Here is a 15,395-nt window from a genome sequence, read left to right as displayed (position 1 = left end):
TTCTGAACATTCGAGTATGTATCGAGTTGTCGTATCGCGGTTTGGTAGGACTCGTCGGGCAGGCTGCCGTTCCCGGGGCCGGAGGAGGGGTTGATCACGACGAGGAAGGATAAGTCGGGGTGTGAGGCGATGCTATCCAAAGTCGCTATTTAGCAGCATGACTTGAAACTGCGAGCGTTGCGGAATGCGGGGTGTAGATGTATCCATTTGAAAAGAAGGGAGGAGGAACGTACGCATCGTATAACGGCCCCCAGGTCGCGTTCGTCTCGGGGTATATATACAGCGGGAAGATGACGCTGGACGCCCTCCCTTTGTCGCCTCCGCGGTTCGGCAGGATCAGGGCGCACGGCAGCACAATGGCCAGGATGATCACGATGGCCGCCGCGACGCCGATGGTAACCCACCAGCGCCGCCGGAGATTGCATCTGCGCGACCCTGCTGGGGTGGTGCGTTCGCGGGCGTGCTTGAGGGACTCCATGGGAACGTGGATGACGGAATAGGAAATAGAGGGTGTTTGGGGGGATGGCGGTTTTGAAAGGGAGAAGGTGGGCCGGACAGGGTTTCGATGAAATAAGTGGAAGGGGATTCTAGATTCTGTCGAAGTCTAGGACAGCACCGGTACAAGCGAGGAACTGCAGAAAAAGTCACTCCAGCCCGGGCGTATCCAAAATAGAACAGGCGTCTCACAAAGCCAGGGCAGGAAGAGGATGAATGCGCTGGCTCTGGTCTCTTTAGCGCTCTTGCATTATCGACGCCGTCGATCTGTCTGGGCACAATGCAACTAACCTAACTAACTCTGTCAGGACTCACCTAGTGTCCTAGTCTAACTGTCTTGGTTCACTTGAAAGACTGTCTTATCGCCGTAAGCCCTAAACCTACTCCTAAGCCCAAGCCAGCCCAAGCCCAAGCCCAGGTACTTTCGACCTTCACCCGGTCGGCCAAGTGAGACCTGCATCATTCACTCATCGGTCGGCTCAGCCCCGGCAGAAGTGACCGACTCAAGCGATCTATTTCGGTCAGTGGTGTCAGCCAATCTCTCACTATCGGCATGCGCAAATTCAAGCCAGCCGGCCGGCGTCATGGTGCCAGGCCAGTGCCAGTGCCCACTCTGGGTCCATCGACTTGACTGCCTTCACCGGCTCCATCGAATTCAATTAGTTGATCTAGTTGCGTTCCTCCAGCTGTTCCTCGTTCCTCACGAACACGCCCACGCCCATGTCCTGGCCGCCTCCATTCACCCATTGGGCGCCCGCTGCTGGCCTCTTCCCGTCCCGGTATAAACTTCCCTCGCCCTCGTCCTTGTTCCTCGCCTTCGGCTCCTTTGGCTGAGGCTCCAGTGCGGATCCTTGCGGCGTTGGGTAGTCTGGCTTGCTGGTCTGGTGCTGGCTGCTGTGCGAGTTCGTATCTACATAACTCTCTCGCTCCCGCTTGCCGCTCGCTCTCTTACATCTGGCCCCCCTTTTCGTTTTAATTCTTTTTGTTTGTTGTTGTCATTCGTTCGCAAGTCTCAATCGAGACCCTGCCGCTATAGCCATGGGTATCGAGTACCTGGGCCTCCATGCGACGGGGTGGGAGCGCATGACGGAGACGTGGTGGCAGCGGGTTAGTCTGGCCCAGTTCCCAATGACCTAGCTAACGACCTCGGGTGTAGACACTGGCCGCGTGCCTCCTTGCAACAATCGTCCTCGGCAGTCTATACATCTTGTACCTGGTCGGACGGAAGGTGCGACGCTGGTGGCGGGTACGTCCACGTCCCCTGCATTGATCCCATGAACCCGTAACTAACAGTCCAGACACGACATGAACTCTCCGAGATCCCCTCACACATAGCGCGCCAGCTCGAGCGCATACAGCACGAAACACCACGCTTGTATACCGCCGCTGCACTCCCGGAACCGAGATCGTTCGGAGTATATCTCGGCGAATTTGCCCGCCCTCCCACCGCAGCCCAGGGGCGCCTTCTGACCCAATGGGATGCCCTCGTTCTCGACCCCTTGCAGGATGGTGTGCTCGATGCTCTCGTCAGCGCCGATCTCACGGCAACGCATGTTCTTGCTCGGCTGGATGTGACGAACCTTGTCGCATCGAGTAATAAAGATGGCGATGACGCCGAGCGCGCTGTTTCGGTTGTTGCGACTGTTCTGAAGACACATCTTAAGCGACCTACCGACGCCCAATCGCGCTTTAATGGCGTCCTACTTGCTGATTTTGCGGAGTGCCTCCAACCTGTCGTTCTCAACTCCGTCGTCGCCCTCCTCAACCACCTGGGCCTGACCGTCTGGCTCGAAGTCGCGCCCCCAGCGTACCTTCCTGAGAAAACATGCCGGGCCATCGACATGGCGCGCATCCGCGGCGTCGTCTACCGCAACGGCACAATCCTCTCAAATGGCGATCGCCGGAATTACTTCCAGATGGCCGAGATGCGCACCGTGATGCGCGTCGTCGCGGCCCAGAAGCCGATCGGGGAATCAACCCTGGCGATGTGGGAGACGGTCGACGATGACGTCGATTTGACGCACGATGTTCTCTATCGCAGCTCCAAGTGGTGCAACTATAACAGCGCCATGAGCTGGATCGGACCCCAGTCTGCGCTTACGGATGCGAATGCCGCAAAACAACGCACCGTCGTGCATGAGCCGATCGGTGCGCTCATGTGGATGAAGGATGAGAGGACGCTGGCCGCGCATGATGTCTGGAGGCAGAATGGCTCGATACAACAGCTGCCCCGAGGCAACGAGAATACGGCGCTCTATCAGAGCCTGCAGCATTTCATCCCTGACCTGAAGCGAAAACTGCAACTGTATCCGCCTCAGGCGAAACAGGTTGAGAGGCAGGTCTTTGTGATTGATGAGCTGACCTGGCCTACGCTGAATGAGCCCCTTCTCACCAATCCATTTGCTTTTTCGCCCGATGGACACGATTACTCGGGCCTTGGATGCTTCCAGCTTGGGCTTGACTGTACAGTCAAAGATATCGAGGATCTGCTACAGGCCCAGCAGCATACCCGGGATTTGAATCTGCTTGCTCCGTTCAAGCCAGAGGAGCTAAAGCGAATCGCAAGCGAACTACGCGGACTGTTCAACTCGGACGCTGAGGGAGCCAGGGCCGCAAGAGAGCTCCACGATCTTCTGATCTCGTGCGAGGGCGATGACAGCGACCAGCTGTGTGTCTACTCTGGCCTGCACTCTGGATTCCGGACGCGACTGGAGACGCAGGTCTGGGGGATGTACCAGCATGATACTTCTGGTGCATTGAACATCTATCTTTCCAACAAGACGGAGAAAGATCGCGCTGGGGCAATCCTGCACACGTTCATGTCGAGTCGAGGATACGACCGGTATCAATGCTTCATGGCCGAGGTCGCTCTGTCCACTGCGAACGGCACCCTCTCGCGGCAATGGCAGCTTCCTCCTCGCATTGTCGGCGATATTGAGCAGCTCACGCCCACTGAAGCCATGCTCTTCCTGCGTCGTCTGTCATTGACCCTCGACCAAGACTGTGCCGATCTCACGGCTAAAGTCCGCGCCTGCTGCGAACACTTCCTCATGGATGTTCCGTCGCTCTCTCAACTCCGAGCCTTGAGCTCCAGTGAATACCTCAGCGGCAAAATCACCCCCGAGCAACTGATCGCTGCTCGACTAGCCTGGTACCGCGAACAAGGCTGCTGGGCTCCAGATGCAGCGTCTGCAACAGCCCTCTTCAAAGACGTCGACGCCCGGCTGCCCCATATCCTCATGTCGTCAGATGCGAAGACTCTAGCTGACCTGGCGTCCGTCGTCCAGCAGACCCTCCAAGCAGACCAAATCGATGCAGCGGCGGACATCTTTGCCCTCTCTGTCTTCTGCGCCTTCCGACGGCTGTCCTTCAACGAGATGTACCTTGAGGTCCTCGACCGGAATCCCCTTCCCAATGGACACACCGTGCAAGCCGCCTGTTTCGCTGAAATGTACGCACTCGGCGCCCGCTGCGATCTCTTCTTCGACATGACGCCGAAACTTCTGGGGAAGATCATCTCCGCTAAGTTCCGGGCATACTATGACGAGCACCAGCCAACGCGCCGAGAAGACGGATTCACTGAGCTACCTACTGCGTATGCGTCCATGGATATTGATCTCGATCCGAAGGGCGACGAGCGCGAGACGCCGTGGTACTATCGCATCACCTTCCTCGGTATCTTCGCTCTGCCAGCGCTCATTGATATCACGATGCTTACAACGGTCGGACGTGGTCTGTACCTGACGACCTTCATGAGCAACACTGACAAAACGCTCGCTACGACGGCGCTCATGGTTGCGCTGCTTGTCTGCGGTGGATTCGGCTCTTGGATCTCGTCTGGCGGAAGCTACTATCTCTACGCCATGGCTTTCCCGGCAATGAGCATGTTCGTCATGACGCGCTTTATCGCTGGTCTTGCCGTAGCGCTTGTTGGTGGTCTCATTGCCATGATTGCCATCGGCTGCGTCAAGGGCTTTGCAGCTGGCGTGCTGTTCTTCCTCTACTTCTTCTTCCTGAGTACCTATCTCATGCTCCTTTCAGTGCTTGCAATCTACCAGATGCCGGGCTTCCACTTTCAGTCCGGTCGAACAGTTATCATGTCCTGCATCCCGATCTTATTTGTCGGGCCGATTGTCACGCTGTGGGTTGGACATGACAGTGTTATTTACCTCTGCCTGCTGGGGCTGTTCCTTCTTTCGCTCCTCCTCGGTGCCAGGCGCGTCATCGCCCAGTGGAACAGCTGGTACCTGAACATCCCGCGCGTGACAGACGGCGAGGTCGTGAGCTGGTACGTCAAGGCGCATCCGGGCGTCGATATCAAAGACATGACTTCGTCGACGACTCCCCGCAAAGCGCTCTTTGAAGCGATGCAGAAGGAACGGAAGAGGCATTTCTGGACCAAGGCCACGAACGACGAGTTTGTCAAGACAATGGCAGACGGCTACGATGCGACCATGTTCCTGCTCGTCTGGTACTGTCGGTACTCGCGCACGAAGATTCCTCTCCCCTACAGTCCGACCTGGAACCTGCAGCTTAAGGCAGCCATCGACACCCTCGGCGATATGCAAAAGGGTCTGAACATGCACTCGGCATTCTTGCACTGGCGACACACGGGGGCAGATGTGTGGTGCGGCATCCTGTACTTTATTATCGCGCTCATGGACAAGTGGACTGCGCTCTTCACGGGCGAAGCACTTGTTGGTCTGTCGACCGCAAGCTCCTCCGAGTACAGACTTTCGGTTGGCTTTGGCCTGGGCTACTACCTCGCCGGTGCCCTCATCCTGGATGCAGTGTCCCAGCCGCTCTGGACGGCCGTCACGCAGCGCACGCCCATCCCCGTCAAGAACCTCAGCAGCCTGCGCTCCGTCCTCGCCAGCAACTTCGGCGACAGGAAAACGCTGTACTGGAGCAACCTGACGAAGTTCTTCTTCCTGCATATCTGGGGCACGGCAGTTACACTGGCCCTCATGTGGGCGTTTGAGTCCTCCCCGAAGGCGACCATTATGTATCTGGCCTACATTGGCGCGTACTCCGGATTGTTGTTTTACCAGTACAACCGTATCTTCACTGGACCGGAAGCAGCACGGTGTCTTGCGCTCGGATCGGTCGTTGGTTTCGTTATTGGAATCACCATGCATAGCGTTATTGCGAGCTTTACCTGGAGCAGTGTGATTTGCTTGGGGAGTGGCACTTGGACGGCTGCCATCTACTCTCTCTGGCTGGGCGACGTGGGCATGCCCAAGTTTGGACGGAAAGATACGCCTGTCATCGCAAAGAACAGCGATGGCCCTGCGCCGTCATACACGACCAGCTCTCTGGAGCCCTATCTGGATCTCTCCCCGACAACCGTGACGCAGACATTCGACAACATCAATGCCCTTGCTGATGACTTCCGTCACAAACTGGACCCCGAGTCTCATCCAGGTATCGAAGTCAAGGAGGTCATCCTGTCAAACTCGGGCTTTCATAAATCGGCCCTTGTTCAAGTTGCCTTCCCTCATGCAGAGCAACTCCTACGCGATGTTGTCCGCCAATGGGTCTCCGGCCAGACAACCATCGAATTCGTATCCGCCGAGCACCTTTTGCAAACCGAACAGCGTATCCGAGCTATTAGCCGGTTAGTTGGTGAGAAGCTACACATCTTCATCGTCATCGGCCCGGGTCTCGTTGGCCAAGACTGGACGACGAATATCCGACGCAACTGCCGGGCCATTGCAGAGGCCGTTGTGCAGGCCACGGCCGAGGCGAAGTTTGGCTTCAGCCATGATGCGTCGATGATGGCGGAACTGCTGGTTGGGGACCATCGGGATGATTATGATCTCTCTGTCCCGGAAGGTGTCAAGTATCAGCTTGAACGGAGTCCTGCGGAGTGTGCTCGCGTTGCGAACCACGGGCAGCGCACGTTCCTACGCCACCTCCTGCTCGGCATCGACTGTGATCTGGAATGGGATGGTCTACCACGGTCAGCACGCTCATTCCTTCTGCGTCGGTGTTCTGGAAAGCCAGGTCGACTCTCATCCGACGAACTCGTGTGGCTTCAAGGCCGGGTTGGAAGCGACGACCTCGAGGAGCTCGGTGCCTACGTTGCGAGATATAACCTCGGCGTTGCGATGTCTCTATCCGTTCGCCACTACGCCCAGCGCTGGATGGAGCACGAGACATACCCTACCTACCCGGTCTTCCTGGACACGACCTACGAAAAGCCAATCCAGGCCCTCCTGCCTCCGCCCATCGGCTCGCATCTGCGCTTCACGGACGCACTCAAGCTCTCTTTCAAGCAGACTTGCCACTCCATCAAGACCTGTCTCAAGTTCCTGGCCATCTCTCTTGTTGCGGACCCGCAGTACCAGCGTGAACTTGAGTACATGCTGCGCGGGCAGCCTTTGTTCCTCGCGGTCCCATTGCAGTTCCTGTTGAATAGTGTCTGGAATATCGTCAAACTGCTGCAGCGCATTCTTATCCCGTTGGTACTACTTCATGGGAGAGAGAAGATTAGCGATGTCTACAAGAGTACGCGCGGTTGGAAGACCGTTCTTCACAAAGACAGGATTGTGATTGAAAGCCTCGAAGGCTTGACGACTTGCTTTACTCGAGCCCAGGCCGACGGGACGACATTGCTCTACCAGTACGCTGGAAACCATACCCACGAGCCGAAGGACAACAAGACATTGCTGGCTATCAATACGTATGTCGACAAACTCATCCTGAAGCGGCGAGAGGAGTACAAGGCCGGTCAGGTGGTCAACGACTTTACATACGAGTACGCTGAGAACGTCAAAAAGAGCCGCCGTGGCCGTGTCCTTCCTATCCAGCGGGTCTGCACAGCTGGCGAGTCGGACGGTCAAACCGTCGTCTACAACGAAAGCGGGTATATCGTCTCGGGATCCTTCATGCAAGACGTCAACCCAGTGCGATTCACCTACAGTTTCCGCAAAAACGCCAGGTTCGACGACGAGCTGCTCCGTGCTGAGTACGTTTTCCCTCATATCACTATCAGAGTGGCCTGGTGCATGCCGCCACCGAACCGACCAGAGCGCGAGGAGAAATGGATTCCGTACCCGCGTGTCAGTCAAGCAACCTTCATCGAGCCGAACAGCGTGCATCAAGCAAAATGGACATACGACCACAAGTTCCACCCTGTCATTTCGACAACGCTGAACGGGGAGCCTGTGGAGACGCCGGACATGATCAGCAAAGACTGGTTCCATGTCCTGGACAAGCCGAGTCGGAGTTCTTTCTTGCATGATAACCCGCTGTTCTTCTTCAGGAGCACGAGGGCAAATGTGTTTAGTCGGATGCTAGGGTTGAATGTCAAGACAAGACCGATTCCGACGTCTCGAGCACGAACGCATCTGTGGAAGGCGTGGAAGGCAGGCAAGGACTTCGATGCTGTGACCACCACCTGGCTTGATGAGTTGCTGTTGCGATCGGACAGCGTTCTGCGGCCGTACTGGCGGAATCGCGACTTTGGACGCCTTGATGCCGCGGGTGATTATCTTGATGCGCAGGTTGATACGATCTTGGCCCGCGTCGACATCGACCCTGATATCTCGTCCTGGACGCAAATGGCGTTTAAGATCAGCGACCTGTACAGCTTTGGTATTGGCGGAGATGCACGCATCAACACGCGTACACTGTCTACTCAGTTGCAGGATACCTCTACACAGCTCCATGTTCTCGCAATGGACACCGCGACATGGCCGAACGAGCCCGGTGGTGTGTCTGCGTGCCGACGGGACATGGTCAACGACCTGAAGGGCATAAGATGGCACATCATCTCCGAGAACGCAAATGACTACGGCGTCCCCAAGTTCCAGATCGAGCGGAACGTGCAGTCCCTGACTGTCCTGCCGCAGTGGGGTCTGGACTTCCTGAATCCCACCCACGGCGTGTTCCAGAATACGCTGGACTCTGCCGTTGTTGAACGGAGTCAGGATACGAGGAAGGAAGATATCAGGAAGCACTTTGTCCCGATACTAGCGAAGCTCGTGCGGTGTGCAAGGACGAGGAATCTCAAACGGTACCATATCGAGGAGGCGACCAACGCCCTGGTTGACCTGAATGCGTACTTTGAGGCCGGTCGCTCGTGGAATGATGTCTGGATGAGCGATACGGTCAAGACTGCCTGGCGCGAGCTCTGGCTGTCGGACGATGTCGACGATGCGACGCCTGTTGAGAAGTGGTGGGATGCCGAGCATCCTTCTCTGCAGCAGCTGGATACCGCGTTGGATATGTGGCATCGCTGTACGTCCATCCCCTTTTTTGTGATCTCTGAGCTAACGGTCCAGACCTCTTCATCTTCTCGATCCCCGTCCCCGAGCGCATCCCCGACGTCTTCCAGGCAAGCCACCACTTCACCGGCGCAACCTACGGCGTCCTCTGCAAAGCGAAGCGCAAGTGCGCCCTGCACGTCTGGGACCATTGCGTTTCGTTCCGCGAAATGACCACTTTCCTGTCCGCAGCTGTATCCTTTGACTCCTCTTTTGTCAATACCACGCTCATCTCGCTCGGCCATCTTGCTTGTGTGCTCATTGAGCATCATGCCGACGTGGTCTTACCCTGCGCTGAGTACTTTAACCCTGGGTGGGAGATTGAACTGGGAACAGCCGAGGGTGCACTCCAGCATCGTCGTGCTTTTGCTCGCAAGATCGACCCCGTTGTCAATGGCATCACGAACATGGAGCGGTACAAGCCCATTGAGACGATCAAGACGGAGACGCCGACCGTTGTGATGCTGTCGCATATTCGGTAGGACTCCCAATCTCCTATGCCCCTTGTGAACCATTGGAAGCTAACGAAAACAGGTATGTGAAGGATATCAAAACAGCAATCATGGCCACCGACCTCATCGTCAACAAATGGGGGTTCCGCGACTACCGCCTGCACATCTACGGCGACATGGAGCGCGCCCCCGCCTACGCCTCCGAATGCCAGGAGGTCATCGCCTCCAAGGGCCTGCGCGAGCACGTCGTCCTCAAGGGCCTCGGAAACCCCTCCATCGTCCTGCAGGACGCCTGGCTCTTCATGAACTCCTCCACAAGCGAAGGCCTCCCCCTCGCAATGGGCGAAGCAGCCCTAACCGGCGCCCCCGTGGTCTGCACCGACGTCGGCGCCTCCTTCTGCGTCGTGACGGACCGCAGCACGGGAAAGCGCTTCAGCGAAGTCGTCGCGCCAAATGACTATGATTCGCTTGCGCGCGCGCAGATCCGCGTTCTTGCCTTATTGGACAAATGGGCGCCTTTCGCTGAGGACGAAAACGGCGCTGTCGTCCCTGAACTCCCCTTCCACCCAACCCCCGACGACATATCCGCCATTTCGGCACGGATGTATCAGAAAGTCGAGCAGCGCCGGAAATTCGGCATGCTGGGCCGCGCGAACGTCCTGAACTCGTTCTCCAGCCATCGGTATCTAAGAGAACACGAACAACTCCTTTGGATCGGGAAGTACCAGAGCCAGAGCTTCGTTGCGCGGTCTGCGGTTAGCAGTACCGTCAACTCGAGCGAGGAGGGCTTGGGGCTGGGCTTGGGCGTCAGCGAGAAGGAAGTCAAGGCCGCGATGAGGCTTTATGTCGGCAATGTGCCCCTGCCGCTGCCGAGTCCTGGTCTCACGGGCGGGAGTGGGACGCGCACGCCGGATTCGGCTTACCAGTACCAGTACCAGTATCAGGTTGGTGGGGGACGGCCGTGGAGGGCGTGGAGGGATTCAAGGAATGCGAGTTCGAGTGGGACGAGGACGCCTGTTTGACCACTCCTATTCTAGGATGGTGAAGGAGGAAGGGAGAAGAGGGGGGGGGGTTTGCGTAGGGGTGTTTCTTTCGTTTGCTGTTCCGTTTGTGGCATCCATGGCGTGGTTGGGTTGGGTACTCCGTACATAGGGTCTATTCCGGTTTTTTGTACATGTGGATTGTGCTTGCGGACTCGTACCTACAGTATTAGATTAGAGTAATGTCTACTACAGTCACCTTACAACCCTAATTCAGAGTGTGTTTGCACCGCACTATTCTTTCAGACGGTGCTGGAATGCTTAATTGGCTATTTCGCCCTTTCGAAGGTGTAGGAGACTGGTCCTCACTCGGGCTACGGTGTGCATTGCATGATATGGTATGCGGCAATGACACTTGGGTAGATACCTATAGGCCTGGTTTGTTGTTTCGTCTAGTTGTCTTTCGTACTTTGCTTTGTCGAATACCGGAAGACATCCCCTCGCGTGTCCGTTTGACGACCGCGCCTTGCTATAGTAGTAGATTGTATGGCCGTTTGCTTGCCTCTTGTTTATAATTGATTTAGCAGGCCTATCCTCCTCTTCTTAATCCATTAACCCTTATGATCTTCTCATCGAACCGGTAATTTGATCAAAGAGGGAAGACGGAGATCGTTCCAATCCAAGTGCTGAGGGAATCTCCCGCGCAAAAATATATATATCCGGCCGACATGAGGTCCGCTTCTTCAATTGCAGAATAGAGCAGAATCACTCACTCACTCCCTGTCTTGACTTAGTTAGGCCTGCCAACCAATGCGCGATTGGGTCCCCATTTGTGATGCGAGAAAGGGCGGAGGAGAGCGGGAGTAAATTAAAAAAAAAAAAAGAAGAATGACCGACGCAGGGCTCGAACCTGCAATCTCCTGATTCGTAGTCAGACGCCTTGCCAATTGGGCCAGCCGGCCTTGATGGAGAATTTTGAAGAAGTATTAACATTATAATCCACAACAAAGTCAGAAAGCAGTGGATGGTTACTGAGGGGTTTGCAGGTGTTCGGTGCAACGCCAGTCCACCCCTTGCGATGGGCCCCTCGGCTGTGATGTGATTTGCTTGATGCGTACATTAAGTCCTGATCTCAGCTTGGCGTTTAAAAATAGCAAATGGGTGGGAGATATGGTGACGTAAGGCATTACTGGGCGATATATATTCTCTGCGAGGCGCGGTTTCGTCATGATGTACCTACGTAAGTAACGCTGACCAGTGGAGTCTTTAGATCACCTCATGCCTTTTTGTGCCGTCTAGACTAATTCAACAGTCTTCTGCGCTGTATGAGGCAACAGTGCCAAGTGCCGAGCATTCTTGGTTGAATCTTATCGTCTGCTTACCGGAACTTTGAATTGTTCGCGGGCTATTGGAATGGCGGGGTTGCTTCGGTACCTAGAGTCATCTCGAGGGGTTATGATTTCCATGAAACTGACCCCTTGCAGGTACATGACATCACTGTCATGGCAATTGACACGCAGCCAACTGTTTCGCTCTTATCAGGCTCATTGAGGGCTGCTTAGGGTTAATCTGGTACTTGAAGCTGGAGGCTCCGGATCGCCCTCCTCCCGCAGACCCGCCCACCTTGAAAGCGACAGTCTGGCCTCGACATTAGCACGAGCAAGTCTCGGTCAAGAAGATGAAATGACCCGAAGACCTGCAGTTCCGCCCTGCCCAGCGTGGCCAAGAATCAGCTGATACGCTCCGGTGCATTCCAGGGTTACATCCAGACACAAAGGGTTGCTCACATCGCACAAGCAGAGTCCAATGTCCAATCAGCTCAAGCCCTCAATGCCGACATGAGAAGTGGTGACAATGAGAGTGCCGGCCATCCTGGGCCGCGACCAAAGTCTAACACCACCATGACTGGGTTATAACCGTATAAGGTGCTGCTGCCCGGTCGTTCATCACACCCGCTTCAGCCCCCAATTCCTCGTCCATATGGCCTGCACAGTCCCACCGAAATCTTGGGAAGGCGGCTTTGCCCGTCCTTCAGAGACGAAGTTATGGGCGGACGAGAACAACTATGTCACCGAGACCGGCGAACAGGCGCATTATAAACTCCCCGAGCATACGGATGCTCCGACTTCAACGATCGGGAATGCACTGGGCTTGACGCACTACCGGACCTGGCCCAGCCTTTACGATGGAACTGCGTATGGGAGGCCGGCATGGTTCAAGCCAGCGGAGGAGGTCGATGTTTTGATCTGCGGTGGTAAGTCCCCTTGCATTGGCATCCACATTGATTGAGACAAACTAACCGATCAGCTGGCCCATTCGGCCTTGAACTGGGAATGGTACTGGCGCGGCAAGGTGTCAGCTTCCGCATACTCGGTATGTATCAGATTCAGCATTCGAGCCTGATCAGACCTAACGACCAAAGACAAGGCCAGAACACCGTGCATCTCCGGGCGAGCGGATGCCGTCCATCCCCGGGCGAACGAGCATCTCCATGCCTGGGGCATCGCCCATGAATCGACTAATGAAGGTCCCCTCATCAACTCGACAGCCGTCTACAGCAAGGGCGTCAAACTGCGGCACAACAACCACCCCATTAGTGACTCGAGGTACAGAGGATCCAGTGTCGTCACCCAGAGTCAGCTCGAGAGGATCTACATTCGGGATCTGCTGCGGCATCGGGTTCTCGTGGAGAGGCAGACGCTCGTGAGGGAATACCAGGTGCTCGACGGGAAAGAGGCGCACCCGGTGCGGGCGACGCTGACGAACATTGCAACGGGCAAGGAGGAGACGGTGCGGGCGCAGTACTTGATCGGGGCCGATGGGGCTGCGAGCAGTATCCGCGAGCAGATGAAGGTGGAGTTTGATGGGCTGGCAACGGACATCTACTGGGCCATCATCGACTGCCAGTTCAACACAGACTATCCGCACATGTACGGCATGAGCATGATCAGCAGCGAGCATGGGGGGTGCGTAGTAATTCCGCGCGAGGAGGGCTTTACCAGGTGAGCACATCACTCGACACCCGATACAGTTCTACTGCCGATATAGTTATACTGAGAAATCCAGATTCTACATCCAGGTCAACGGAGAGACCGCACGCCGGCTGCACCAAAGGCGCGACTCGCGACGAAACAATGCCTCCTCCGTCGGGACAATGCGGATCGACGACCACGGCATCACGCCCGACGAAGCCCTCGACCAACTGCGAAACATCATCGCCCCTTGGAAAATCGACTTCGCGTCCCCGATCAGCTGGTTCTCAGTCTGGAAAGTCAACGAGCGCGTCGCACGGCACTTCTCGTCCCCCGACCTTCGCGTCCACCTCGGAGGCGACGCAGCACACGTCCACAGCGTGCTCGGCGCCTTCGGCCTCAACTCGTCCATCTACGACGCCGCCAATCTAGGCTGGAAGCTGGGCTTCTGTATCAAAAAGCAAGCTACACCATCCGTGCTCCTGCCCACCTACGACAGCGAACGGCGCCTCGCAGCCAACCGCGTCATCCGCTGTTCAGGCGCGCACCTCCGCTTCCTATGTAACTCACATCTACCCCTTGCTTCCCTGCGCGGCCTGCACGATGAGCTCGAGTCGCACGATGACCGGCTGCCCCCGCTCGACGGGAGCATCGAAGCAGAGAAGCAGTTCATGGCGGCGTTTTATAAACAGAACGTGGGATTTCTAATGGGACTTGACTTCCCCGTCGTCGAGTCTGCGATCACGCGTCCGGACCCTGAGACGCGGCCCCTGAACGTCCGCAATGGCGCGCGTGCCCCGAATCCGCGTGTCTGCTTCGATGTAGAGCGCACCGGGTATCTCTACGACAAGATGACTGGCGTCACGCGCTTCCACATCTTGATCTTTGCCTCAGACCTCCAGGGACCGGTGCGCGAGCGACTGGCCGCCTTCTCGCGCAAGGCTTTTAGGTCAGATGGCTTCTTCAATGCGTACGGTGGACCGGACAGGTTCAACGTCCTCCTCGTCACCAAAGCCCTGCCCTTCCAAGCCACCGACCTCCTCGCTCCACAACTCGGACAAGACGACGCCCTCAAAAACATCCGCGACCACGCAACGCTGATCTACGATGACCGGCCGCCTGACGCCGACGCACACTACTGGTACGGCGTGAACCATGCCCGTGGGGCCGTTGCCGTGGTCCGGCCGGACCTCAGTATTGGCGTCAGCGTCTGGCCGGAGGAAGTCGAGAGGCTGGACGCTTACTTCGGGGGGTTTCTTGTGAAGCAAAGTCTCGCACGTGCAGGTGCTGAGGGCGGGATGGCGAGATCGCGTGGAGTTCAGTCACTCACTGATGAAGTTATTGTCGAGGAGAAATCAAGGGCTGCCGCTGCCGCTGCCGGTAATGGTAGTGCTATGCATCGGCCGAAGAGATCGCTGCGGTCATGGTTTACGGGGTTGTTGGCTATGTAGTAGCTGCTTCTGCTAATCAAGACAGGGACATATAGAGATATGCTGTTTACTCAGTGGATGGGTAATAGAATGAGAATGAACATGGCCTTGACCCCGACCCAGTCGAACGACTCCCCGTCCAATTCGCCCATTCCTTGAAATAATGTAAATATGTCCCACAACACCATGCAGTCTGAACGCAGTAAATGCACCCATCCCGTCCCTCCATTTAGCGTTTAGCTAGCTGCCTACCCACTCACTCACCCACGCACCTGAAGCACCGCTCGTAACCTTGGAAGCTGTCACACAAAGCCCGGCCCGCGCCCGCCAAATCTCAAACCCGCCGCCAACGTGGCCACTCGGGGAAATTTCGACACGACATGACACGACACGAGGTGCGTGCCCTGCAGCGCCAGCCAGCCAGCGTACCCTCCGAGCGAAGGTTGAGACCGAGGTTGTTGCACGGCGGCGCTCGTATGGTCTGGGCTGGGCATGGAGATGCGAGATAGACGAGGCCCGCCAATCGGGGTCCGTGGATTGCATCCTTGTAGGGCGTGCATGCAGGGCGCGAGCAGATGGACTGGAGCTGGAGCTAGAGCTGGCCCGGACGGGTGTGGTTGGATTGCAGCTGGAGGTGGGAGTAGGTAGGTATGGTATCGCTGAGCCGTGCCTTGGCTGTTGGTTGTCTGCTGTACAATGGACACTGTTGGCTGTTGGGGATGTCGTGTTGGACAGCTTGAGGTTTGCGGGTTTGCCGAGGATGCAACTGCTTACGATAGGCTTAGGTCGACATTCT

At 56.5% G+C, this 15,395-nt stretch overlaps 2 protein-coding genes across 2 annotated transcripts; both read left to right on the top strand.

Moving 5' to 3' along the window:
- Window positions 1-1,533: 1,533 nt before the first annotated feature.
- Window positions 1,534-10,239, top strand: DSM5745_08515 (glycosyltransferase family 4 protein; the record flags this gene model as incomplete). The annotated part of the gene is made up of 5 exons (XM_026750531.1): window positions 1,534-1,602; window positions 1,652-1,741; window positions 1,794-8,739; window positions 8,784-9,243; window positions 9,300-10,239. The coding sequence occupies 5 exons, from the start codon at window positions 1,534-1,536 to the stop codon at window positions 10,237-10,239; spliced, it is 8,505 nt and encodes a 2,834-aa protein (XP_026600544.1).
- A 1,938-nt stretch (window positions 10,240-12,177) lies between these two features.
- On the top strand, window positions 12,178-14,620 carry DSM5745_08514 (uncharacterized protein; the record flags this gene model as incomplete). Its single annotated transcript, XM_026750530.1, has 4 exons — window positions 12,178-12,451; window positions 12,505-12,570; window positions 12,620-13,199; window positions 13,264-14,620. 4 exons carry the CDS (start codon window positions 12,178-12,180, stop codon window positions 14,618-14,620), a joined length of 2,277 nt encoding a protein of 758 aa, XP_026600543.1.
- Between the last annotated feature and the right edge of the window lie 775 nt (window positions 14,621-15,395).

This window comes from Aspergillus mulundensis, assembly GCF_003369625.1.
Source record: "Aspergillus mulundensis strain DSM 5745 chromosome Unknown scaffold_10, whole genome shotgun sequence".
Taxonomy (NCBI): domain Eukaryota; kingdom Fungi; phylum Ascomycota; class Eurotiomycetes; order Eurotiales; family Aspergillaceae; genus Aspergillus; species Aspergillus mulundensis.
This window is presented reverse-complemented; position numbering and strand designations above follow the sequence as displayed.